A 25,781-nucleotide genomic window follows, 5' to 3' on the forward strand; every position below is an offset into this window, starting at 1 on the left:
TAATCCTTCTCTTTCACACCAACAAGCATTTCTCCTGCTTCTGTATGAAACAGGAATTTTACCTACAAATCTTTGCCACTTTATCACGGTATCCTTCCATCTGCTCAACTGATAATCATTTAAAAAGATAACTTTCAGAATTTCTTTCCTTGTGAAAACAATGCTAAAGATATAAGCAAAAACATGTTACCTCATCTGAATCCACTAACACTGGGAGTGCTCTGAAATAAAAGGAAAAAAAGTGACAATGTTATTAAAAGTAAGGCCAGTGAAGCCATGAATGTTGAATAGAGGACTATCATATGGCCCAGCAATTCTCACTCCTGGACATACACAGCTGACAGAAGGAAACACCTAGATTCACTAAGAGACATAGAGAAGAATTTCCACACAGCTCTGTTCTTTCTTTTTTTGGTACCGGGGATCAAACTCGGGACCTTGTGCTACACAGCTCTGTTCTTAATAGACCTAAACTGAAAACAATCCAAATGAATAAAGTGCACTATATTTATACAGTGGAATACTACACAGCTGAGAAAAATGACCATCTACTGAGGGATAAAATTTCTTTCTTTTTTTTTTTTTGTTGGTATCAGGGATCAAACTCGGAACCTTGTGCTTGCAAGGCAGGCAGCAGCACTGAGCTAAATCTCTGGCCCTATTGAGAGGGAGAATTTCAAAAAAACAACAGAATCTAGTTTTAGATATCAGGATAGCAGTACCTTTGGGAATGTGGGCTCCTATCTGACAGGGAAATTAGGAGGTTTTTAAGGAATTAGCAATGTTCTCCTTTTTGACCTAGGTGCTGATTATACTAATGCTTTTCCTTTTAACAATTTAATGAGCTATACACTTATTTAGGATGTGTGTACTTTCAAGAAAGTATTCCTTTAAAAATTGTTCAAGGGGGCCAGGGATTTAGCTCAGTGGTTCTGTTGCCTGCCTTGAAAGCACAAGGTCCAGAGTTCGATTCCCACTATTAAAAAAAAACAACCCCCCCAAAAAAACCACACCTGCTCAAGGTTGACCGAAATTTCAAAATGGAAACAAATACAGTATACAATCAGCAATCCCACATCCTCTATCAGTGATGGTGAACCTTTTCAACAGCTGCGGCACATAGGTTTGCCACCACTGACCTACATACTAGAGAAATAACAATGACCAAAAACATTACAGATAAATAATTAGAAACACAACAGATTTCCAACTATATTTACTTTTTTTTTTTTTGGTACTGGGGATTGAACTCGGGACCTTGTGCTTGTAAAGTAGGTGTGGTGCCGTAAGCTAAATCCCTGGCTCTGTATTTACTTTTTAATCCCTTGCTATTCTTCCTTTGAATAGCTGCATAGGTATCTGAGTGGTGATTTGCCATTTAATTAGAAAACCCACATTTCCCATACTTCTGTGAGAATGTAAGAGGAACAAGTAAACATATTATGGAAAGTGGTATTTATAGAAACAGACATTTGTTTAACCCATTTCATTATTACCACTGCTTGGATGTGGGGGTGGGGTGGTATGCAACATAATCTTTGTTCAGGAAGGAAAATATGGACAAGAAGACACATGTATGAAAATGTTCCAGGAAGCTTACTCTAGCTTCAGTGTACAACAGAGCTGTGCGGAGAAGAGCCTGAAGGGAAAGTCTCCATCCACAGCTACAACATGAAAGTCACGAATGGTATGCTGGACATGCTCAAGGAAGTCAGGCAAGATTTCTACATCCAGCAAAGCTAGCCTTTAAAATGGAAAGCAAAATAAATATATTTTCACATAAGTGAAACAGAATTTGTTAGCAAACCTATGTTGCAAGGAGTATTAAAGAAAGATCCACAGGAGAAAGCTCCTTGCTCAGATGTGCAGAAAGGTAAGAAATACTAATATATGGGTAAGTATAAAAGAATGTGTATACATATTTTCCTTTTATATTACAAGAAAAAAGTATAACAGTGCACTGTTAAGTTTTTGTTCCTATTCTGCACAGACTTGATATGCATGAATTTTAGTTACCACACTTTAAATAATATCAGTCTCTCTACAAGACAGTTCAAGTTCCAGTTACTCAAAAGCACAATGACGTACTGCTTCATGACCATTAAAACAGATGGTAGACAATAAAAAGAGCTGGCAGAAATATGCAGAAATTAGAATCTTTATATATTACTGATAGAAATATAAAACAATGCAGCTGCTTTGGAAAAGAGCTTAGCATTTTCTCAAAATGTTAAAACAGAGATATTACATGATCTATCAATTCCACTTCCAGGTATACAGCCAAGAGAAACGAAAATGCATACTCATGCATGTGTGCAAGCACATGCACTTGCACGCACACTCACATGCATGCACACACACACACACACACACACCTAGAATCATATTCATAGTGATGAAAATAAAAAAGGGAAAATCTTAAAGTTAGCCAATCAAGGGCCGGAGATCTAGCTCAGTGGCACCGTGCCTGCCTCGCAAGTGCAAGGTCCTGAGTTCAATCAATCCCCGGTACCAAAAAAAAAAAAAAAGCCAATCAATCAACCACATAAATCAAAGCCCACACAACTTATAAGACAAAGAATTAAAGCAGATTTTTTTCTGGATTTCTGAAAGATAGAAGACATTTAATTGACAATCTCTGAAGTACTAAAAGAAAAAAAAATCAAGAATTCTACACACAGCAAAAACAGTGAGGCAAACACTTTTTCTGACAAATTTGACAGATTCATTTCCAGAATTTTTCAACTAGAAGAAATATAAAAGAAATTCTTGAGGCAAAAGGAATATCAGCAACTGTCTAAGTAGGAGCCAGATGGAAGCAGGGAAAGTTAAGAATATATTCCAACTGTCTTTAATGTAGAAACAGCTATCTGGAATTCTTGTCAAACAAGACAGAGACAAAGTGAAACCTGAATAAGTCAATGTTCCCAGAAGGGATTCCTACAAGCTCTATTTTTTCTGTGTTCATTGTTGGTCCTCCAAAACCTTCCCCACACAGGGCCGGGGATTTAGCTCAGCGGTTTTGCCACCTGCTGTGCAAGCACAAAACCTTCCCCACACAAATACAAAGCAAAATAAAACAAAAAACTTCCCCATAATACATGATATTATGGCTGTGTATCGTGTTAAAGTTTTATGTATGTTTGAACTTTTCCATCATGTAAAATTAAAACAAAATAATGATCCTGTTAACTATAAATCAGAAAAGGCTAGAGTCTGTTATAGGTCATTAGTATTAAAGTGGTTGTACAGCGAAAAAGGATGGAGAAAGAGCCTAAGTCAAACTTTGTGTTGTTGTTTCATTCACTGGAGAGGGGAGCCTACAAGAACACAGAAGTGTGGGTCTGAAAAGCATGCTGACAATATGAGAGCCATCCCTTTACAGCATAAATTTAGATTTTTTTGGGTACCAGGGATTGAACTCGGGTCCTTGCACTTGCGCAGCAGGCGGCGAAACCACTGAGCTAAATCCCCGGCCCCTTAGATTTTTAATAGAGGATATTTACACATCTGTGAATGAAGAGGGAATATTTTCTTCCACCCACTTCAAATCTTCATCCTGCAGAAATAAATACTTATATTTAGCATTTGCTTCATATCATTTGAAGGCAGAATTTTTTTAGTAGAATGAAAAATTTAAGTATTTAATTCAAATGTACAGCATTCTTTTACTTGCTACATACTGTATCTCTTAGAAATTATGTCATGTTTTTATAAATGAGTAAGCTAAAAACTGATTTCAGAGTTCTGTACTTTTCGGCTTCAGTTGGATGCACAGTTATTATTCTTTTGTCCCAAGAAACTACAGTAGAAATGGTGTTGACACACAGGTGTTTTGTCCTTAGAAACTACATTAAAAACACAGTGTGCTAAGTTAAAAAGTAACAAGAACATTGATTTGTACTGATTTTTTGCTTCTCTGAAACTATTATGTTTCCTAATTGTTCAAGTTCTTATGAGTTTATGACTTTTCAAGAGAAAAGGATGATGGTGTAAATAATCTAACTTTATCAAGGTCTATTTATTTGTATCAGCTGGTTTTTCTTTAGTACTGGGGATCGAACTCGGGACCTTGAGCCTGCGAGGCAGGCAGCAGAAACACTGAGCTAAATCCCCCGGGCCCTGTATCAGTTGTTTTTATGCTCATATCCCTTTAGGAGATAAGAAAAGAAAAGCAGGTCAGCTGGGGTGCCTACATTCTTTTTTCCTAACAAAAAGATGCCTATGGTTATTTCACTGAGAAAAGAGAAAAATAAAAGGTATATTAAATATTTTGGTTTGAAGTACAAATCAAAAAAATTTTTTATTGTTTACCTAGCTACATGGAATGCTCTAGTTCTACTATTAATCACACATTGTCCACATCAGAGACAGTATGAATATTAAGGAATCCCCAATCTTTGAGTCTCAGGTAGAAATCAGTTTAATGAGCAATAAGCTCCCCAACTTCTGATCAATTAAGTGCTAACTGCAGTTAGAGAAATAACAAGTTATTTTCTTGATATATCTGCAAATATTGAGCTCTAAAATAAACTGAGATATATCACTAAAATAAGAGGGAAAATGCCTAATAAATAATAATTATTATTACTATCATTATTTCTTAATCTCCAGAACTGAGGTTTAAACACAGAGCCTCATGCATGTCAGAAAAACACTTTAGCACGAGGCAACATCCCCAGCCCTAAACTGAAAACGTAATACAGGATGCATATTCCTTATCCAAAATCTTTGTGGCCAAAAATGTTTTAGATCCAAAACCTTCCAGATTTTGAAATATCTGCATATACTTGATGAGATAGCTTAGAGATAGGATTCAAGCCTAAATACGAATTTCACTTATGACTCATGTTCACTTTATACACATTGCCTGAAGGTTATTTTATATAGTATTTGTAATAATTTTGGACATAAAAACAAAGTTTCATAGTGTGGAATTTTTCATTTGTGGTATCATGTAAATGTTCAAAATTTTTCAGATTTGGGAGGATTTTGAATTTTTTGGATTAGGAATGCTCAACCTGTAGTTCTAAAACCAGATAAATAAAACTAGCAATATTTTGAAAAGTTTAGTTAAATTACCATGAAACTATCAAAGAATACATTTTTCTTTTTGGTACTGGGGATCGAACTCGGGACCTTGAGCTTGCAAGGCAGGCACCAGAACCACTGAGCCAAATCCCCAGCCCAAAAAGAATACATTTTAAAGAATTACCACCCAAAACTGGAAAATTACTAAATCCAATACAAAACAATGCTTTCTTTCATCATCTGTCCTATCAGAACTTATATGCATATATAAATTTTTACACAATGTAAGTGTCTATATAATTGTTAAGACAGCAGAGTATTAAACTGCATGATAGGTATATTTCCATTTTGCTTCACTTTCATAATTATTACTTATATACATAAATGATATGCATACAAAATTTTAAAACTCATCCCTGCCCTATTTTTATAATTTCATTCAACCTTTCATTGTTTAAAAAAATATCAGATGACTTTGGTAACTATACAGGTAACACATGAAGTCTTTTCCCCAAAAGATTACAAATGTTATTTAAAATGGCTGCAAAAATCACTTACTATGCTGAAAAGTTAACACAAGCTTTTCCTATAACACAGCTTCTCCATCTTTACCGTGCACATGTACCACCTATGGAATCTAGTGGGGAAGCAGATTGGGCTGCAGCAGCTCTAGGGCAGGGCCAGGACTTCGTCTCTAACAAGTTCCAGAGGAGGCTCAAATATGACACACAGATAGATTTCTAAACCACTGAAGATTGAGATTCTATTTAATACATACTATACTCACAAAATTATCAGAAGTAGCAGGTTTAGCTGTTCCATTGGAAACTGTTTTTGAAGCTCTTAATTTTATTCCTTCAGCTACAATGAGAAACACAAAAATATTTAAGATTTTAAAATAATGTTTTCCTTTATAACTTCACATTTAATAACCCATTAAGGAAAATAATTATTTTTTTCTAAAGAACAGTTAGTTGTGAAAACTTAGAGCACAATGCTTGTTTTAAAATGGAAATGTAGGGGCCAGGGATTTAGCTCAGTGGTTCGGCCACCTGCTTCGCAAGCACAAGGACCAGAGTTCGATCCCCAGCACCAAAAAAAAGAAAAAATAAATAAATAAAATAAAATGGAAATGTAGGAAAGAGGTATGGAAAAAGCTAATTGATTTAAATGATACATAATTTTACATATTTATGAGGTAGTGTGATATTTCATGTATACACAATGCATTTATAATTAAGTCAAGGTAAATTAAGTCAAACATTTATCATTCTTGTGTGCTGGGAACATTCAAAGTCCTGTCTCCTAGCTATTCTGAAATATACAGTAAATTGTTGCTAACTATAGTCACCTGCCATGTTACAGAACACTAAGGACTTATTCCTCCGGTTTGACTGTAATTTGTGCCTGTTAACCAACCTTTGTCTCTTTCCTCTCCATCTCCCTTTCCCAGCCTCTGGCAGTTACTATTCTATGTTCCACATCTACAACATGAACTTCTTTAGTTTCTTTTTTCTTTCTTTTTTGGTACCGGGGATCGAACTCGGGTCCTTGCACTTGCGTAGCAGGCGTTGAAACCACTGAGCTAAATCCCCGGCCTTAGTTTCTACTATGAATGGGAACGTGTAGCATTTGTCTTCCTGTCTGGCTTATTTCCCCTAACATGGTAACATGGATCAGATTTTGACAACTGTTCATCAGAACAACCAGGTTTGTAAGTTTGAAGTTTAGAGTAATTCAAACATAAGAACATACATATTTCTGTAAATTCAATTTATTTTAAGCTTTAAGAATTTAAGAAAAATCTATAGGATTTCCAATATCAAATGTAAGATGAACATGTTCCCATCAGCTTGAACCACCAATGGTACATGCATGACTGTCCCATCAGGCAGCTTGTACCACTGATGGTACAAATGGGTCTAATCACTTTAATCAGTCTTTTTACTGACAAAATTAATAAAAAGCCACCTGGTGGAACAGTCAAGCATGTATCACCAGTGGCTCAAGCTGCCCAGCAGAAAAACATTATGGCCCCACTGGGAATGTGTTAAAACAGAACTTTGGGTATTTTTTACTTCCCTGATGTATAAATTGTTGCAATGTGCTTATGGACTTAGGGAAGAAAAAGACATTCTTCATTATATGACCAAGGCTCTTCTTTATGTTGGCAGTGCCTCTGAAGGATCAAGAACTTGGGTCTGGAACTAACCCACCCCACATAGAACTCTGACCCTTTCTGTATAATCTTGGGCAAGCAATTAACTTTCTGTGATTCCACATTGCTAACTACAAAATGAGGATAACAGTAGCATCTACCTTATAGAGTTACAAAGTTAGCACATAAAGTGCCTGATACATAATCCATGCCCAGCAAGCATTCACTTTTGTTATTCCAGTAATTTGCAAATACTGCTCCTCCATAAACTAAGACAATTGGTACTATTATAAAGGCATCGACAGTGTAAGTTGATTTAATGAAATAAACTGAGATTCCTTAATCTAAAAATGTTTCCGGGGGGACTGGAATTCCAGTATTTCTTAGAGGGGCAATACACTAACTTTTGTAAATAGTATATTTATATAAAGTATAAAAAAATTTAAGGTACACACTAAAGCATATATATACAAGCATATATACTTGTATAACTACCATTCCAATCAAGATATTTAACATTTTCAGGGATGGAATGTAGCTCAGTGGTAGAATGCTTACTTAGCATCCATGAGGCCCTAGGTTCAATCTCTAGAACAAAACAAAACATTTCCAATATCCACAGAACATTCTTTATGTTCCTTTCCAATCAATCCTCCAGAAGCAACCACTATAGCTCATTTTGTCTGTTCCTGAACTTCATATATAGAATCATAGTCTACAGAATCTACATTCTTTTAAATTTGGCTACTTTCTTGTAACATAAGGATTTCTAAGATTAATTCATGTTATACAATGTTGGCTGTTTTTGATCACTAAAGAGTATTCCATTGTATGGATATGTTACAATTTCTATATCCATATGCCTAGTGATGGACACTTGTGTTATTTCCAGATTTGGACTATTAAGATTAAAGCTGCTTTTGCTGGATGTGGTAGCAAAGGTCAGTAATCCTTGCTACTTGGGAGCTGAACCAGGAAGATCACAATTTTGAGACCAACCTGGGCACAAAATAAAATTATAAAAAAGGCTGGGCATATAGCTCAATGGTAGAACACTTGCCTAGCTTGAGTGATTTCCTGGGTTCAGTCCCCCCAGGACCACCAAAAAAAAAAAAACTGTTAATAAACACTAGTATCTTTTCTCTTTTTTTTTTTTTTTGGTACCGGGGATCGAACTCGGGTCCTTATGCTTGCACAGCAGGCGGCAAAACCACTGAGCTAAATCCCCGGCCCCTTTTGTTTGAGACAGGATTTCCCTAAGTAGTTCAGGCTGGTCTTGAACTGTGTAGCTCAAGGTGGCCTCAAACTTGCCCTCCTGCCCCAGCCTCTTGAGGGCTGGGATTATGCATGTATGTCACCACACCTGACTCTAAATTTGGCTTTTTAAGAAACTGTCAAACACCTCCTAAAGAGCTCTTATTACTTTCCATTCTTAGTAGTGCATGGGACATTCAGCTGCCCAACATCACCTTAACAGTTCATGCTATCAGTCGTGTACCTTAGCACCTCACTACGGTCTCTGGTGAATGTCTATTCAAGTCTTCTGTCCACTTTTTGCATGGATAATCTAACCTGCCTTAGGCTGGGCTCAAACTTGCACTCCTTCTGCCTCAGCCTCTCATAGTGTTGGGATTATAGGCATGTGTCACCATATCGTGATTTCTAGTAATTCTTATGTTCTAGACCTAAGTCCTTTCTGAGATTACATGTATTGAGAATATTTTATCCCATATTATAGTTTTTTCATTTTTTAAAAATTATTTTGATGAGCATGTTTGAAATTTTGATGAAAGCTGAGTTTTAAAATTTTACAGTAACTGTCTTTTGTGTACTAAGAAATGACATCATCCAAGGTCAGAAAGATATTTTGCTGTTTTTTCCTAGAAAAGTGATTTTACATTTAGGTATGTGACTTATCTTGAATTAATCATTGTGAGGTGTGTACTAGGAATCTAGGTGATTTTTTTCCCCATACATTTGTACAGTTGTTCCAGACTGTCTTTCCTCATATAAAGCCTTGGTAGCTTTGTCAAAAATCAATTACCTGGGGCCAGGGATTTAGCCCAGTGGTTTTACCACCTGGTGCGCAAGCGCAAGGACCCAAGTTCGATCCCCAGTACCAAAAAAAAAAATCAATTACCTCATATGTGTGGATTTCTGCACTCTGTTTTGGTAATTTGATGTATTTCTCTATCCCAACACCATTTTCACATTGGCTTGATTGCTATCATTTGAAGTTATTGTCTTCCAATCCATATATATCCATTAATTTTATTTTATTGAGATAAAATCTGCACTCCCTAAAATGAACTCTTTTAAAGTATACAACTCAGTGGGCTTTTAAGATATTCAGAGTTGTGCAATTTTCACCACCTTTCAAAAGATTTTCATGATCTTAAAAAGGAACTGTGTATCCATTAGCAGCCATCCTTTCCTCTATCCCTGATGACCATACTCTCTGTCTCACCGATTTCTCTATTCTGTATCAATCCTATGGAATCACACCCTCTGTGACTGGTTTCTTTCACTTAGCATGTTTTTCAAGGTTCTCCTATGTGATATCTAATGAATGCTTGTACATTTCTAGGTCTTCCATTTTTCCATATACATTTAAGAATCAGCTGAAACATTTGGATTGCTTTGGGGGGGGTTGTTTTGTTTGAGGCACTGGGGATTGAAACAAGGGTCTTTGTACTAAGCTACATCTCCATCTTTTTAATTTTAAGGTAGGGCCTTACTAAGTCACTAAGTTGCCCAAGTTTGGCTTGAACTTATTTTTGAAGACCTTTTATTAAATTTATTATTAAATATTATTTTTGAAGACCAACTTTCCATGAAATTATATTCAGATATACTATATAAGAAATACAATATCTGTGTACTGGAGATATGTTCTGTAGTTCTGTTACAGTCACTTATCAGTTCTATCCTCTTCTGTAGACATCTTGGATTTTTCTATACATATAATCTTGTGGTCTGTAAATAAAGAGTTTACTTCTTTCTTTCCATACTTTCTGTCTTTTACAACCTTTGGGGTTTTGTCTCTCAACAATGTATAGGAAACCATATACATCCTCACACTGGTAAATTGATATTCTTGTACTCTGTCCCCAATCTTGGAAGGAAAGCATTCACAATTTTGTTATTAAATATGATTTTAGCTGTAGCTTTTTTATATCATTCTATAATTAGTTTGTTGACTTGTTTTTTTAAGATTTGCATCTACTGCAATTCATTTTTCTTCTTTATTCTTTTAATGTGATGAATAACACAGTGATTTTCAAATGTTCAAACAAGCTTGCAACCCTTGGATAAAGTCCTCTTGAAGATGATTGACTTTCCATGTTTTTCTAGACTTTACTAATATTTTTAAAGGATTTTTATGTCAACTCAGTAATATTGGTAATTTTTTTTTTTTTTTGCAATGTCCTGTAATCTAAGTTGTGCTGGCCTTATAAAACAAGATGGAAAGTATTCCCTTATCTTCTACCTGCTAAAGTGTCAGGAGCAATGCTATATAATTTTAGGGAAAAATCATTTGATTAGGCCTAGTTCTCCTGCCTACAGGCCAACATGGCATTTCAAGACATAATTCCATTTTGGCCTCCGGTCACAACTGAGACCTCAATATCCCGTGATGTTGTGATGCTCCAGGGCAAGACCACACCACCAGGAGACATCCTGGGAGGAAACAAATCTTCATCTGCATAGTTTCTCATTGATCTAGGAATTCGGCCACTCCCTAGTCATGTTACATTTGTTTCTTCCAAAGTACTGAATAAAAGGTGTGGCAAACTCAGGGGTTTTTGTCTTTGCCACCCAGAGCAGCACTGATCAGGCCCAAACCTCAGCTTCTTCGCAAAGTCTCATTTTTTCTACCTTTCCTATATAATAAGTTAATTCGCCTGGTGCTGCCACGGCTCGCAGGAGACTAGGACTTACTGCAGAGGTTCTAGTAATGTCCCCCTTTCCTTGTTCCCTACAATAAAGTTTGCACAGGACTGGAGTATTTCTTCCTTAATCAAATATTTAAAAGATCCACTAGTGAAGCCATTTGGGCCTGGTACTTTATGGGAAATATTAAATTATGAACCCAATTTCTTTAATAGACATAGGGCGATTCACTTAGTGTCCTAAGATTAGAACTGAAATTAGGGTAGCTTTGTTGAAATTTTTTCAATGAATTTGTCTATTTAATCCAAATTTCCCTTTTACTATGATAAAGTTGTTCATAATATTCCTTATGTACCGTTATTATAATAATATCCTATCATTTCCAACATTGGACACTGAAAATTCCTTCCTTCGTTTCTTCCTTCTTCCCTTGCTCCCTCTCTCCTTCTTTCCTTCCTTTTTCTCTTTCAGTACTAGGCATTAAATTCAGGGCCTTTGCCCTGAGCTACACCCCTATCCTTTAAAAAATTTTTTTTTTAATTTGGAGACAGACCCTTGCTAAGTTATTTAGACTCGAACTTGTGATCCTCCTGCCTTGTCCTCCCCCAAGTGCTAGGATTACAGTAGTGCACCACCACACTTGGTTGATCAATTAACTTTTAAAAGATTAAAGAAAAAAAGAAAGTCTTCCATAAATACTCATGTATGCACCATTTTCAGTACTCTTATTTTCTGTTGTAATTTTTTTTGTTTTTGCTGAGACAGGGTCTTACTATGTAATTCAGACCAGCTCTGAACTCACTATGTAACCCAGGCTGGCCTGGAACTCATGGGATCCTCCTGCCTCAGCCTCCTAAGTGTTGGGAGTACTGGCCAGTACTCTTACTTTCTTCCTTTATATATATGAATTTCAAACTGGTTTCTTCAGTCTAACAAATTTCCTTTAACATTTTTCCTAGGCCGAGCCCACCAAAGCTTGGACCTTTCATTTATCTGAAAATAACTTTATTTCACCTTCATTTTAAAAAAATCATTTTTGTGGATGCAGAATTCTCAATTGGCAAGTTTTTTTCTTTCATTATTTTAAGAATGTCATTCCATTGTCTTTAGGACTTCACTGTTCTTCAGAATCTAGAGTATCTTCTTTCTCTAGTTAAAAAAAAAATTTTTTGTCTTTGATATTCAGCAGTAACTACAATGTCTAAATATGTTATTCTTTGTATTTCTTTTGTCTGAGGTTCACTGAGCTTCCATGATTGGTAGGCTGGTGTTACTGATCAATTTTGGAAATTATTTGGTCAATATTTTTGCAAATATTTTTTGATTCCCTATTCCCTTTCCTCCTTCTGTACCTCAATTATGCATGTTAGAATGTTTAGTACTGCTCACAAGTCATTATCTTTTGTCTCTAATTTGCAGCTTAAAAAACTTCACTGTCTTTTATTCTGTGTATACAATCTACTCATCTGCTGTTAATCCAATCCAATGAATTTAATTTTTCAGTTCTACTACAGTTCTATTTGGTCTTTCCTTCTCCTCTTTTCTTTTCCTTCACAGCTTCTATATCTCTCCTGCAATGGCCTTTGTCTTCATTAATCTCTTTCTGTAAATTCTTTTACAATTTATAATAATTACATTTTTAAAGTCCTTCTTGTTAATTTTAATATTTGGGTTACTTTTAGATCCCTTTCTATGACTGATTTTTTTCCATTACCTATGGGTCTGTTTCTAGTTTCTTCCCATGATACTAATTTATTATTGTATACTGGACATTTTAGGTGTTATCATATAGACACTGGATTCTCTCTTAGCTTCCTCTGAGGAATGTTGCACTTTTTGTTCTAACAGACACTGAAAGTTACTGGGTCACTCTGATCTTGCAGAAGCTGCTTTTATATTTTATTAGCATAGTCTTATTTTAGCTCAGCTTTAGTTCTAGGATGAATTCCAGTGGTCCTAGAATGTGGTTCTCATTTCTAAGGAATGGCCCTTTCAGGGATTTCAACGGAAAGCCCAAGGTGTTTGTGCAAGTCTCCCTGCACTCCTTTTTGGGACAGGGTCTCACTATGTAGTTCAGACCTCTCCTGAACTCACTATGTAAGCTAGATAGGCCTCAAATTCACGGTGATCCTCCTACCTTAGTGTGCCACCACATTCAGTAAGCCCTTTTAACTTGTTGAGACTTGACTTTCAAATGCTACAGTGGGAAGCTACTGAAGTCTCTCTGTTATGCTCTTCAGAGTAATGGCTGTTTTTCTCTTTTATCATTAGCATCTTCAGAATCTTACTTTGTATATATCCAGTTCAACCATTAGCTAAGATTTGAAGAACTGTACAAACTTTGAGGTTTCTCTCTCTGTGGCTCTCCATGTTCTTGATTTCTCCCTTCAATTTCCAGGCGTTTCTAGCCACAATTTCTAGTTTTTCACTCCTGGTATCAGTAAGTCTGCACTTTCCTCCTGGAGCTCTGCACCAGCACCATCAATGACAGTGTACTCAGAATGAAAGCTCTGCAAGTGGGACTTACAAAGGCTGCACTTCCCTCCGTCAGCAGGCAAATGCCCTCCAGCTTCTGCCTACTTTCTTGTTTTGCTCTCCAATGCCTTCAGCTATTTTTTTTCCCCAGTATTTCCTCTCGAGTTTATTTTTACCAACCAGAAGGTCTATCTGATACAATTCACCCCAACATTTCTTTAAGCCAGAACCTTAATGCTCTGAATCCTAATATATTAACTCTGAATAAGTTGTCCAGTTTCCTTTCTTAACAAGAGTCAAAAAAACATGAAAGAATTAGTTACAGGTGACAGCCTTCATACATCTTTAATTAGAGTATCAGGGTAACATTAACCAAAAGATAAAATGTGATGTAGATATAGAAAAAAATGAAAACAGCACTAAAACTGTAATTAGGGCATGAATTTGGGCATGAACAGGAAATTGTAGGTATGCGTACTTTTAAAAGAGTAAGGGCAGACAATTCACAGAAATCCAGCAGTTATCATTAAGAGAAACATAATTTAGGCACTAAGTACAATACATCTCAAACCATTCTCATGAAAACCCACGTACCTACTTTAATCCGTGAGACCAAATGAGTAATAAAAGCTCAAACCACATGAACAATCTCAAAATTTTAATCACTGACTACTGTCAGTATCTACTGTAATAAATACACATAATAAAGTGGATATGTAAACTTTGTAAAGTTCTGAGAATATTTCATGGAAAAACATTTAAATGACGTATGTGACTTTGGGTCACAGATAAAGGCATATATATTTCTTTGTTACAATATGTACAATGATCATTTAGAAAGAAAATGTATAATTGGGGCCAGGGATTTAGCTCAGTGGCACCATGACTGCCCTGAAAGGGAAAGGTCCTAGGTTCGATCCCAGGTATGGGGTGGGGAGAGAGAAAATGTATCACTCACTTAAATTTTCAGATGTGACCATGAATTCTTCAACTTCATCATCAGAATCATCTATTAAGGGCATGAAGGCGTACCTATATGAAAAACAAGGAGCACTCTCACTATGTTTAAACTCGTTCAATTTTCAGTTTATCTCTAAAATAATCACTGTACATATTTTGAAACAAACATTTTAAAAGTTTCTTATACATTAAAATAAAAATTTAATTATTTTACTTTCAAATTAGCCAAAATTGTTATCAAACTATCAAACTGGAGCTCTCAAATCCTGCTGGTAAGAGCAAAATAGGGTAAAATCTTTTTGGAAAGCAATTTCCCAATATATAACCTTCAGGGAAGGGAAATTTCAGTTGTACTTTCTCCAGGTCAAGCTTACCTCCCTGTCAAACACATTTCAGCTTATTCCCTAATCAATGAGAAAGTGCTAATCTGCTTGATGAAAAATAAAGTCCACCAATGGAGCCACATCTACAAGGTGATCACACTCTGCTCTCAAAAATCTATCAAAGTAAGGTGCATTTGCCTTGCATTACACTAACAAAAGGTTGCCAGGATAGATGTCTGACATTATCCAGAAAGCATAGCTGATAACAGTAAAAATCCAGAAACAAAATGTCTATTAAGGACAGCTTATATAAATGACTATACTCTTGTAATGTTATATAGCTTTTAAAATGTGGTGGCTCTGCACATGATGATATGGAAAGATACATTTTAGAGAGGAAGCTAGAGAACAGTGTAGGTATGTATATAGGTATGTATGTATATATTATTAGTAGTACATATTTTTTCATTTTTTCCTATTAGAAACTCAATTCTTATCACTTCTCGGCCTTTTGGCTAAGATCAAGTGTAGAAACTCAAGTCTTTCCTTGAGGAAGAAAGTGAGGCAAGAGAAAGTAGGGAATCCCTTTAACAGTCTCAATACAAGTCTGAAATACAACTTTCTGAACTTGGCATTTAAGCCCTGTACTGCTTTGGCACCACCTTTCCTAGTTTTATCTCCCTCCAATATCAGTACAGATTAAGCATTCTAATCCCCAAATCTAAAACTGTTTTAGTATTATGTTAGTGTCCAAAAAGTTTCAGATTCTGGAGCATTTTGGATTTCAGATTTTCAGACTATGGCTAATCAACCAGTAGTTATGCAAATATCCCCAAATCTGAAGCACTTCTGTCCCAAGTATTTTTTTTTTTTCTTTTTTGTGACATGTTCTTGCTATTTAGTCCAGGCTAGGCTGGCCTTGAACTCCCTATGTAGCCCAGGCTGGCACTGAACTCCCAGCAATCCTCCTGCTTCAGCCTCCCAAGTGCTGGGCTAACAGGTGTGTGTGACCACACTCAGCTGTCTCACATATTTTGGATAAAGGATATTCAATCTGCAGTTGCAGCCAAACCTTACACCTCATTGACCTCAAAAAGTAAACCAGGAGGGCCGAGGAGTTAACTCAATGGCACCATGCCTGCCTGGCAAGAGCAAAGTCCTAAGTTCGATCCCCGATACCAAAAAAAAAAAAAAAAAAAAAGAATAAACCATGATATACCGTCCCACTAACCCAGAGAATATAAATGTGTTCCCAGCTCAATCTTTCACTGTCCTACTCCCTTATTAAAGATATAACACAAATGCTGCTTGCTCGTGGAGTATTTCATATCCCTCTTCCACCCAACCCTGGACTGATTTCCACATCTCTTTCACTGTCCTGCATTTGATATGTTTGTTTCCCTACTCGACTATACTCAGCTGAAAAGCAAAAACTACTTCACCAATTTCTATAAATGTGCTTCTGACACCGCAGGTGGTTGTTCATAAACATCTCTCAACTTAAATTTTCCTGTGTTAGGTACCTCTGATTATTTGCAGATGGTCTCCACAAAAACATTATTACAATAAGGATAAGTGAGAAAAGGAAGCTCCAAAATGCATCCTCAACCCAGAGTTCCATCCAATCCTAAAATAAGGACAAATGAAAAAAATTATGTTCTATAAACATATGGCTTTCCCATTCAAACAGTATACAATGACAAGTATGAATGACATCTCTCCCATCAAAAAGACTCCCAAGTAAACAAGTTGTTTTTTTTTTAAAGGAAATCTATATTGTTTGTAATGTTTCTAAAAGGCTCCCTATTGTTACAAACATCCCCTTCCACAAAAGTTTAGGGTTAACAAAAAGATTTAGCAAACAAAATTCCAAAACATATATTTAGAACTTCAAATAGAAAATAACTACAACAGTGGGGCTGGGGATTTAGCTCAGTGGTTTTGCCGCCTGCTGCACAAGCGCAAGGACCCGAGTTCGATCCCAAGTACCCAAAAAAAGTGCCGCCTGCTGCGAAAATAACTACAGTGAGGAGAGAAGAAAATGAAATTCCAGAAAGGCTCAACCTCTTCTCTTACTGAATTGTTCCCAAGGCAGCAGCTCAGGACTGCCACAGGGCGCTTTGCGACTAAACAGAACAGAGAACTAGCTCTCAATCTCAGGAATGCCCTCAAAAAGGGTCTTTCATACTTTAAGTCTGAGAAATGTATTTTCTTCCAATTAGGGAGCCCAAAGTGAATATCTCCCAAAGTCCACACTGCAGTGTGTATGCAATCACAGAAACATGCCAGTCTTAAGGTTTTCAGTCCCATTTAGGAAAAAAACAAAAAACAAAACAAAACAAAAAAACCTGGCTGGGGGGAACAGCTAAGTTGTAGAGTGTGTGCTTAGTATATACAAGGTGCTGGGGATTGAACCCAGCACCAAAAAGGAAGAAACAAACACACAAATGACACAAAACCACTCAATTTCATAGTGTGCAGGAAGAAAAAGCTTTTCTCTTACTCCATTTACCTATTTCTTTTTTGTGGTATTAAAAATTCAACCCAGGTCTCATATATGCCAAGCAGGCACTCTGACACTGAGCTGTATCCCTGGTCCCTTCCTGTTGTTTTAAACTACACAGGAAGAGAATTCTTTTTCAAAGTAGGTAGAAAGTTGAGAAAAAGGCATACAGGAAAAGGAGATTTAAGAAGACATTTTCATATTCAGTTTATAACAGAGGAAAAAGTTTTGGTTGAATCTAGATAAAAATTGTTCAAAGGAAGAGGAAAATCATTAAAATTACATATGTTCACAAATAAAAAGCCTTCAAAACTTCACAAAATAAAACAATATAATCAACCATGAAGATGTTACTTACAGATTGGCATTTTGCAATTCTAAATGTCTTAGTTGTCCACACCATAAACACTATAGAAGCTGAAAGACATAAAAGTCATCTTTGAGGGAATATGCAATACTGAAATAATTTTTTATAATAAGAAAAAGTAAACAGCTTACCTAGCACAGCAAAGATGAGAGTATTTGTAAAGTGCCTATATAAGGAAAATTTCACTGTGTTTTTTCTTAGTCTTAAAGTCTTCATAGTTTGTGCCAAACTTATAAAAATGTAAAAAGAGTTAAGGAAAAAACATTTTAAATAGTAATGAATAATTTTTTAAAAACATAAGTATCTTCTACAACATTTCCAAGGTTAGTATTGCTAAATACAGTTCCTACATTTTGAAGCTGGTAACACAGAAAATGCTACCTTTATACCAATAACATATAATCATGATATATTACACAGATTTTGCTTTATAATTTACCACTGTCTGAAATAAATGAACAATCTTCCAGGACAAAAATGTCAGCAAGATCTGTGATGTGTCCTTCAAGGCCAGGCTCTAGGACACAGGACTGAATAGTACACATCATTTGACCTGTGCTTTTCGGTTTCTTTCTTTCCCTTTTTTTTTCTAGTCTTTTTTCTGAATGGCCATAATTAAGAGGTTAGGCCATCTAATAATTCTATTTTATAAATTAAAAAATTGGAATATGCCAAACAAACCTGAACTTGAGTAGGGACAGACTGTACTAGTGATTACCGCAATGGGGGAATACTAGGACTCAGGCCTTCAAGAGTCTCAAGGGCCAGAAAGGAGCAGGCTTGTGAGAGGTGGTGGTGTGACTCCCCGATCAGCTCTCCTGGAGGTCTGCGGGTTCCCAAGGAGCTCGTAAGAAGAGCTCTGTGCTGGCTCAGGGAGATGGGGGTCAAAGTTCAAGGCCCAGGGAACCAGGGAAGGAGAAAGCTTGACATTTGCTCATTAGTATTTTGTCCAGATTGGCCAGCAGATATAAAAGGCTCAGTTAGTCATGCAGGAGGCAGAGAATGGGCAACTGGAGGGTCTGTGTCTGACTTTGTCACAGGTCCTGCGCCATCTCAGAGGCTAAGCCCAGTGAGGAAGGTGCTTCTTTGGAGTTACCTTTCCCCAGAACAGAAATGGTGAGGGCTATCTCAACCATGGCTGCTCTCCAGGAGCACAGGGCTCAGGTAAAGAACACTGCCAAGTTTGAATAAGCACAAAGAGACTTTTTCACTGACTCCTCAGTAGTGAAGGGATTCAGGCCAGATCTCTTGTAGTTTTTGTTTTTTCTTTTTGGTTCAGGGGATTGAACCTAGGGCCCTTACACTGAGCTAAATCACTAAGATGACCAGGCTGGGGTTAAACTTGCAATCCTCCTGCCTTAGCCTCCCAGAGTGCTGGGATTATAGGTGTGCATCACTATGGGCCAGCCCAGACCTCTGTTCTTAAATGCAAGTTCCCTTTTCTGGAGCAGACCAACAGGCTTTAGTTATTTGTGAACCAAACATTGGCAATAATAGAGCTGGGCAAAAGAACAGAAATGGCAAGTTTTACATTGATGCTTATTTTAAGTTCTAAATATTTCATTAATCAAACCCTTCGTTTTCACTCAAAATCTACTTTACAAAGGCCGAGGATTTAGCCTACTTTGCAAGCGCAAAGTCCTGAGTTCGATCCCCAGTACCCCCCCAAAAAATCTACTTTACAAGACTGTTTTTCAATCTTTGTAAATGACCAGTAAGTTGCAAAGGAGATCAATTTGTAAGGTAACATAAGCCAACCAGGGGTACTGTTGGAACTTACAAAATGCAAAAATGCCTTATTCTTAAACATATCAAGATTTTTAAAAATAGCTGGTTGTTTTTTTAACTGTTCAAAAATGTTTTTTTAAAGCCAAGGAATAAGAACATCAAAACCAAATTAGAAACTGCCTAAGCCTTCACTTACCAAGACACTGTCACAGTTAGGTGAAGTTTAAATCATTCCTCCCATTAGAGAAAGCAGTGACGAGAACAAACAGACTCCTCATCCTGAGGGACAGCCAGTGCGCATGCTGCTGCAGTAGGAAAAGGATATCCACCAGCACAAGCCAGAGTCAAGGAGAGAGAGAGGGAGGCTGGCCAGAAGAACAAGATCAGAGTCATTCGCCTGCAGCAAGACAGCAAAAAAATAACAAGCAGGAAAAAAGGGGAGGTGACACATTGAGAAAAGCTATGGCTTTTGCATTTTCCAGGCTATTTTTTCCCCTGCTCCTTTAGAGTTAGAATCTTACAGGATTAGCTAAATAAATTGAATTCATCAAAATCGAAGGAAGCAGGGTAATTACCTAAAGCAGTCAATTCTGTATGTATCTATCTCTGCTTCTTTTGCTTGCCATTTGCAATCATTTAGGAAACGCACTATTTTTTTTCCTTGTACAGAGAAAGCAGACTTTTCACCTTAGTAATTAAAATTATAGATAGCAATCTGAAGGCAAACTCCACATATTAAGAGTCAAGCAGATTTTCTTTCTCTCATCATGAAACACTAACCAAGATAATTTTAATGTCTGGATTTCATTATGATTATTAAGCAAATTAAATCCTTCCTCTTGCTTTCCTGGACTCCCCACTGAGATCTGACTTATCATGTACTGGAATGTACCAAAGTCAACAGTGTCCACAGGGGTGATAAACTGCCCTCACCAAGAGCAGAGGAAACTGGAAACTGCAGAGTTATCTTCCTTTGGAATTTTCTGCCAAGTTGCACCCTAGGTGTTTTTCAAATGAACTGCCTTGTATATGGTTAAGAACAAGAAATTCCTGAAACAACTATCTATAAATTACCAGGAGAAAACATTGTATAAATTTTTTTAAATGCAAAGCCTACATTTCAATGAATTGTTTGGCTCCTTGACTTGTCAAAAGCAGCAAGCACAGGGCCGGGGATTTAGCTCAGTGGTTCTGGCGCCTGCCGCGCAAGCACAAGGTCCTGAGTTCAATCCCCGGTACCAAAAAAAAAAAACACCAAGCACACACACAATTTTAGAAAGGAGAAAACCTTAGGCTCATTTTCTAAACAAATGGCAAGGCATTAAGATCTAGAGATAGTGTGGGCATGGTGGTGCACACCCATAATTTTAGCACTTGGGAGGCTGAGGCAGGAGTATCACCATGAGTTTGAGGCCAGCCTGGGGTACAGTGAATTCAAGGTCATCCTGAACTACATAGCGAGACCCTATCTCAAAAAAAAAGATCAAAGAAAATCTAGAGGTACTAATGCTGAAGGCCAACAGTCATTTTTATCTCCACTGCAATCTGCCAGCCCAATCCCCAATGTGCTGGTCCTTTCTGTCCATTCCTTTCACAACAGGTGAGTGCCCCCAACACAGACCCTGGGGATCCATAGCCTTGCAGGCTGATCACTGTTCACATGCAGAATCAAGGAATATATTCAGGAACTGCATTTTTTTAAAGTGTCTTCTAATAGAAAAAAACATGAAAAGAAGATACCACTTTCTGAGAAGAGCAGATTTATTTAATTACAATTTAGTCAATAAATCTGGGCTCTAAACTTACAGCTCTGAACAGAAGGACAAGAGTTTTAAGTACAGTCACAACCAACTTTTAAAATCTCATGTTAAAAAAAATTAAGTAAAATTACATATTATTTTTTAACAATGCTCTCACACTGAGAGGGTACACGGATATAAATCAGGAGGTCTTTAGTGGCCCCTTGTGCACAAAACTCCTCGTGTGAGCTGTGCTCTGTGAAGGGAGGCACTATAGCAGTCATTAGATTTTCAAAGGCATTTCTAACCCCAGTGCTCAAACAAGGTTAAGAACCATGAGCAATGATAATTCATCAAAAGTTCGCTGTTCTTTTACTGTGGGAGCACACTGAGAATTCACCAATGGGGAACTGAAAGCATAGGTAGGCCAGGCATAGGAAACAGCCTGTTTGCACACTGCACACCTGCAGAGGGGAAACCTCTCTATGAAGAAAGGAAACAGCAAGTTCAAACCCACTGGCCCTTCTTGAGAGATGCACATGTGAGAACATAGAAAGAAATACAAGGAAGGCAATAAAAGAAAATTCCACCTCAAAAGATGAAAGTACCAAAGATAGTGGAAACAAAAAGAACATAGTAAAATAAGAAATCTACGTAACAGGAAAGAGTTCTGATGATGACACAGAAAATAATGTTCTGGGACATGCATAACCTGTGTTCTGCTCTAACCAAGTCACATTTTCTCTACAATTCTCCTTTCCACCAGGGCCACCATGAAAGAAAAAAAAAAATCACAGGATCTCCTCACATTTGGCTTAAGTCACTGAGCCAGACAGGAGGCCCCAGTTAACACTGCCTCCAAAGCCGCTCCTGCTGTAATACCTCCAGATGCTGCCTTCCCTGAGCCTGCCTGTGGATGCCTGCTCCAACCTGCAGAAGGATAGGAACTGGTGTAGGTGGGGCTGGCTCTGCAGCACTGGCCAGTCTGACCACTCCCTGCCCGACTTCCTGTGCACCCCATGGTAGTCTGCTGGTTCTTCCATCTCCCTTCATACTGGTGTTCTTTCCAGGTGCTTCCTCCTCCCCATGACAGCATCATCCTGGCTCCTCTCCACTGACTGGCATGTTTCAGTTGGGTCCTTCCACAGCAGCAGCCTTCTCCATTCTACACATGATCTCTGACGTCCAACTCCAGCTCCGACCCTCTCACAAGCCCAGGATGTGGTTTCTAACTCTCTTTCTCACATTAACACCCTGGGTAGCCCAAACCTCATCCATCACTGTCCCTCCAAGCTTCCCACCCAGAGAATGGCACCACTGCCCCAGCTACTCCAATGAGCCATGCCAGATCTCTCTGGAACCACCTGTCTCTGGCAAGTTTGTCATTTGGATATTTTCCCCCATTTCATCACTGTATTTCTGACCCTTATCGTCTCTTCTTTATACTTCTGCAAGTGACTCCTTGCTGGACTACCTTTAGTCTCTTCTTGCCACTTCTGTGTCATACTGGAGTTCTCTGCCACAGACTCCATCATGTCACACACACACAGCTTCCTTTCCTCTCTACTTTCAAATTCAAAACCCCAAACATGCCATTCCACCTTTCCCTTCCAGTCCTACCTGCCAGAATTCTCTAGGAATGCCACATTTGGTCACTGCTAGATCTTCATGCTTCCAATACTTGCTCCCCTCAGTTCTTCCCACATTACCTTTTCCCCACTTCTCTTCCTAGTAAACTGTTCTTTTGGCTCAGCTTAAATTTTATCACCTCTGAAGTCTTTCCTGATTTTTACACCAGAATTAATTTCTCCCTTACCTACCTCTATTCACACAACACCACTCTAAAATGGCAAATATAATTGCTGTATTGTTGTAAGTTATATATGTGTCTCTTCTGTCAGGTTGTGAATTCTTTAAATGCAGGGACAATCTTTTTCATCTGTGCCTTATTAGTGGGAGGCAGATATTGAGCACTTAAGTATTTGGTGAACTTAAAGACAGATATTCCTCATTTGGGGAGTTACTACTTTTTTACCTTCAAATAAACTATTTCATCCTGTCATTATTACATGTTAAAAATAATCTGATTTTAATGATGGAATAAACTTTTTTGGAAACACAAAGTAAAGGATATAAACCATACAAAAATAGAGTCAATAACTGCTAAAATAATGTCACCCAAAACAACACCTAAATGTTTAGAACCCTGAAAGACAAAAATAGGGGGAAAACCTGATTGTAAAAGTTTATTACAGGACAGCAATTATTTGATGAAGAAAAACAATTTAGCTTATTTTATCACTCTACAATGCCACATAAATGATTGTGTTTAGCACATAAAAATTACCTGTTTTGGTAACAACAAATGCTAATGTGTCATTGACTTATTAGATCCTAGTAATATAAAACTACTATGGACTGCCAAATAAAAAGCCTCATGTCCCCAGTCTCACTTAGGCCAACCATTTCAACTTTTCCTTCTTCACAGCCAGGACTACTAAGGACATGGACTCCCGACCTCCCCATTCTTGTTGTGAAGGCACACAGGAAAAAAAGTAAAATAAGGGAGGGGAACTGTGCAGAAGGGCAAACTGTAGATTAGACATTTACTCTGACTGGTCATATTAAAAGTCACTAAGATGATATGTAAATTTTCTAAAAAATACAATGCATACACTATATTTATATGTGAAGTACATATCTTTTCTATTTTCTTTCTAGCAAATGTTCACTTTCTATGAAATATATATGCAAAGCTCTTCATGATTATGTAAAAATAAGCAAACACAGACTGAAAGAACAGATATATGATAGAGAATGCAGATTTATCAAGGACCACAGAAAGAGGAATACAGTTTTGATGTTACTGAAAAAAATATCCTGTTTTAAACCAGGTCAAAATATGTTAAGTAAATCTATGTGGCAACATATAGACTAATCACTCTGTGAACAATGACTTGATTTATACAATGAATCCAAAAGACACTGTGAAACAGGTAAAGTTCTTTGAAACAGCTGAGATAATGTTCTCAATCATGTATTAAGAAAACTCAAAGCTAGAAATCTAGGGGTCCTTGCAGACATAAAAATGAACACTCCCCTAGAGAGCAAAGTGCTGCTGCCCATAATACCAGAGGCTTCTCTCCTCAAACACAATCTCTGCCTGCATCTCCCAACAGTAGGGGATGTGGAGTCCCCAAGGTCCAAGTCCATAAGAATCAGAGCAAATTTATAACTAAATGAGCAGTAGAAGACTGATGCAGTGTAATGTTTACATGCCTGAAGACATATAATTATCTAGTGTAATTAACTTTGTTCACCTGATACCAGGATAAAGAACTATACAGAACGACAGAAACAAATGTTTTTATCACAACAACAGAACATTTCTGGGATGGAGTCAATTCCAGAGATGATACCAGGTAGAGCCTTCTCAAGCAATCATACCATTTGGAGAAGCACTCTGTCTCTCTTTTTCCTTCAGGAAGTATTAAGGGAACTACCCCATAGGAAAAAAAACTCAACTTGGATCTTTTTCCTAAATTTCTAGATTTAAAAATATCCTCTCAGGAGATATATAGTAAGATCACATTTCATAGCAACAAAAAAAGGGGTGGTAGTGGAATTAGTGTAGTTTTACCCCAATGACTCTCATCACGCCTTCAATGGCTGCAAAGATAAAGTAAAGCAGTCCCAGTCCAATGACCCGGTGCATGACTGTCCCCAGCCGAGGCCTGGAGTGAAGAAAAGGAAACAGGAGAAAAGAAAAAGCACAGGTAAGTACAGTGCACTGGAACCCAGCACCCTTTCCAGGGAAGTCACTATTTAACCCAATCAATCTGCTTGTGCCTTGGCAGTACTTCATCACAGAAAACAGTGGCTTTCCTGAGAACATAGCAGAAACAGGCTCAGGAACCACAGATCCCTTCTTCTAGGATAAGAAGCTGTGGATGCCTGTGGAGCAACTCGGTGAGGTGACAAAGACGGCAGAAGATTTTGCTACTGAAGTTCAAGCCCTATAACAAACAGGCACTACTTCTACAGTGGAAGGATAAGTTGGTGAAACTTACAAAGGCAAGGGCTACCAGGGCAGAGATTACAACTAAATTCTGCCACTAATGTTAACCATAAACTGCTCTAAGTCAAGTCTTGTTTTAGGTAATCCATTGATCTGAGGACTCAGGCAGTAGAAAAGAGTAGAATATGAGATGGAACTTCAGTACTTCCCCTCTGATCACTGCCTCCACCACTCCACCCACAACAGGAGGGCTAACTGAATTTAGTTTTCATAAACTGAAAATTCTGACTCTTCAGGAGCTTCAGGGTCAAGGACACAAAATAAGCAAAGCTCCTACATCATGTGAGTGGGCAGGGGGTGAGACAAATAAATACTAACATCTATCAGGTGGCATAATAAAAAGTTGAGGGGACAGACTGTCAACAGTGTATTGTTGGGAATCCTGATAGGACTAGCCTCTTTTGGAGGTGACAGTGGAGCAGAAACCCAAAGCAAGTGAGAAAGAAAAGTGTGTTTGGGATCAGGCAAAGGAATTCACACAAATGAGAGAGCTAGCAGGACGGATTAGTGTGTCCACAGGAAGAG

At 37.6% G+C, this 25,781-nt stretch overlaps 1 protein-coding gene and 1 pseudogene across 1 annotated transcript in view; one reads left to right on the forward strand and one right to left on the reverse strand.

The window, feature by feature from the left end:
• The window catches only part of Tmem87b (transmembrane protein 87B), a 60,301-nt gene that overhangs the window by 4,043 nt on the left and 30,477 nt on the right, over positions 1 to 25,781 (reverse strand). The window contains exons 10-18 of the mRNA XM_087202587.1: positions 24,819 to 24,912; positions 23,311 to 23,384; positions 17,843 to 17,949; positions 17,703 to 17,761; positions 16,361 to 16,468; positions 14,517 to 14,586; positions 5,819 to 5,892; positions 3,507 to 3,559; positions 191 to 221 (exon numbers count right to left, since the gene is read on the reverse strand). Of these exons, the coding sequence (XP_087058713.1) occupies positions 191 to 221; positions 3,507 to 3,559; positions 5,819 to 5,892; positions 14,517 to 14,586; positions 16,361 to 16,468; positions 17,703 to 17,761; positions 17,843 to 17,949; positions 23,311 to 23,384; positions 24,819 to 24,912 (670 nt within the window). The remainder of the gene's footprint in view (positions 1 to 190; positions 222 to 3,506; positions 3,560 to 5,818; positions 5,893 to 14,516; positions 14,587 to 16,360; positions 16,469 to 17,702; positions 17,762 to 17,842; positions 17,950 to 23,310; positions 23,385 to 24,818; positions 24,913 to 25,781) is intronic.
• LOC147829734 (U2 spliceosomal RNA) lies at positions 15,337 to 15,544 on the forward strand (annotated as a pseudogene).

The sequence above is a fragment of the Heterocephalus glaber genome, unplaced genomic scaffold (genome assembly GCF_053883595.1).
Source record: "Heterocephalus glaber isolate CG9 unplaced genomic scaffold, H.glaber_assembly_v1.0 deba00000470, whole genome shotgun sequence".
NCBI lineage: Eukaryota > Metazoa > Chordata > Mammalia > Rodentia > Bathyergidae > Heterocephalus > Heterocephalus glaber.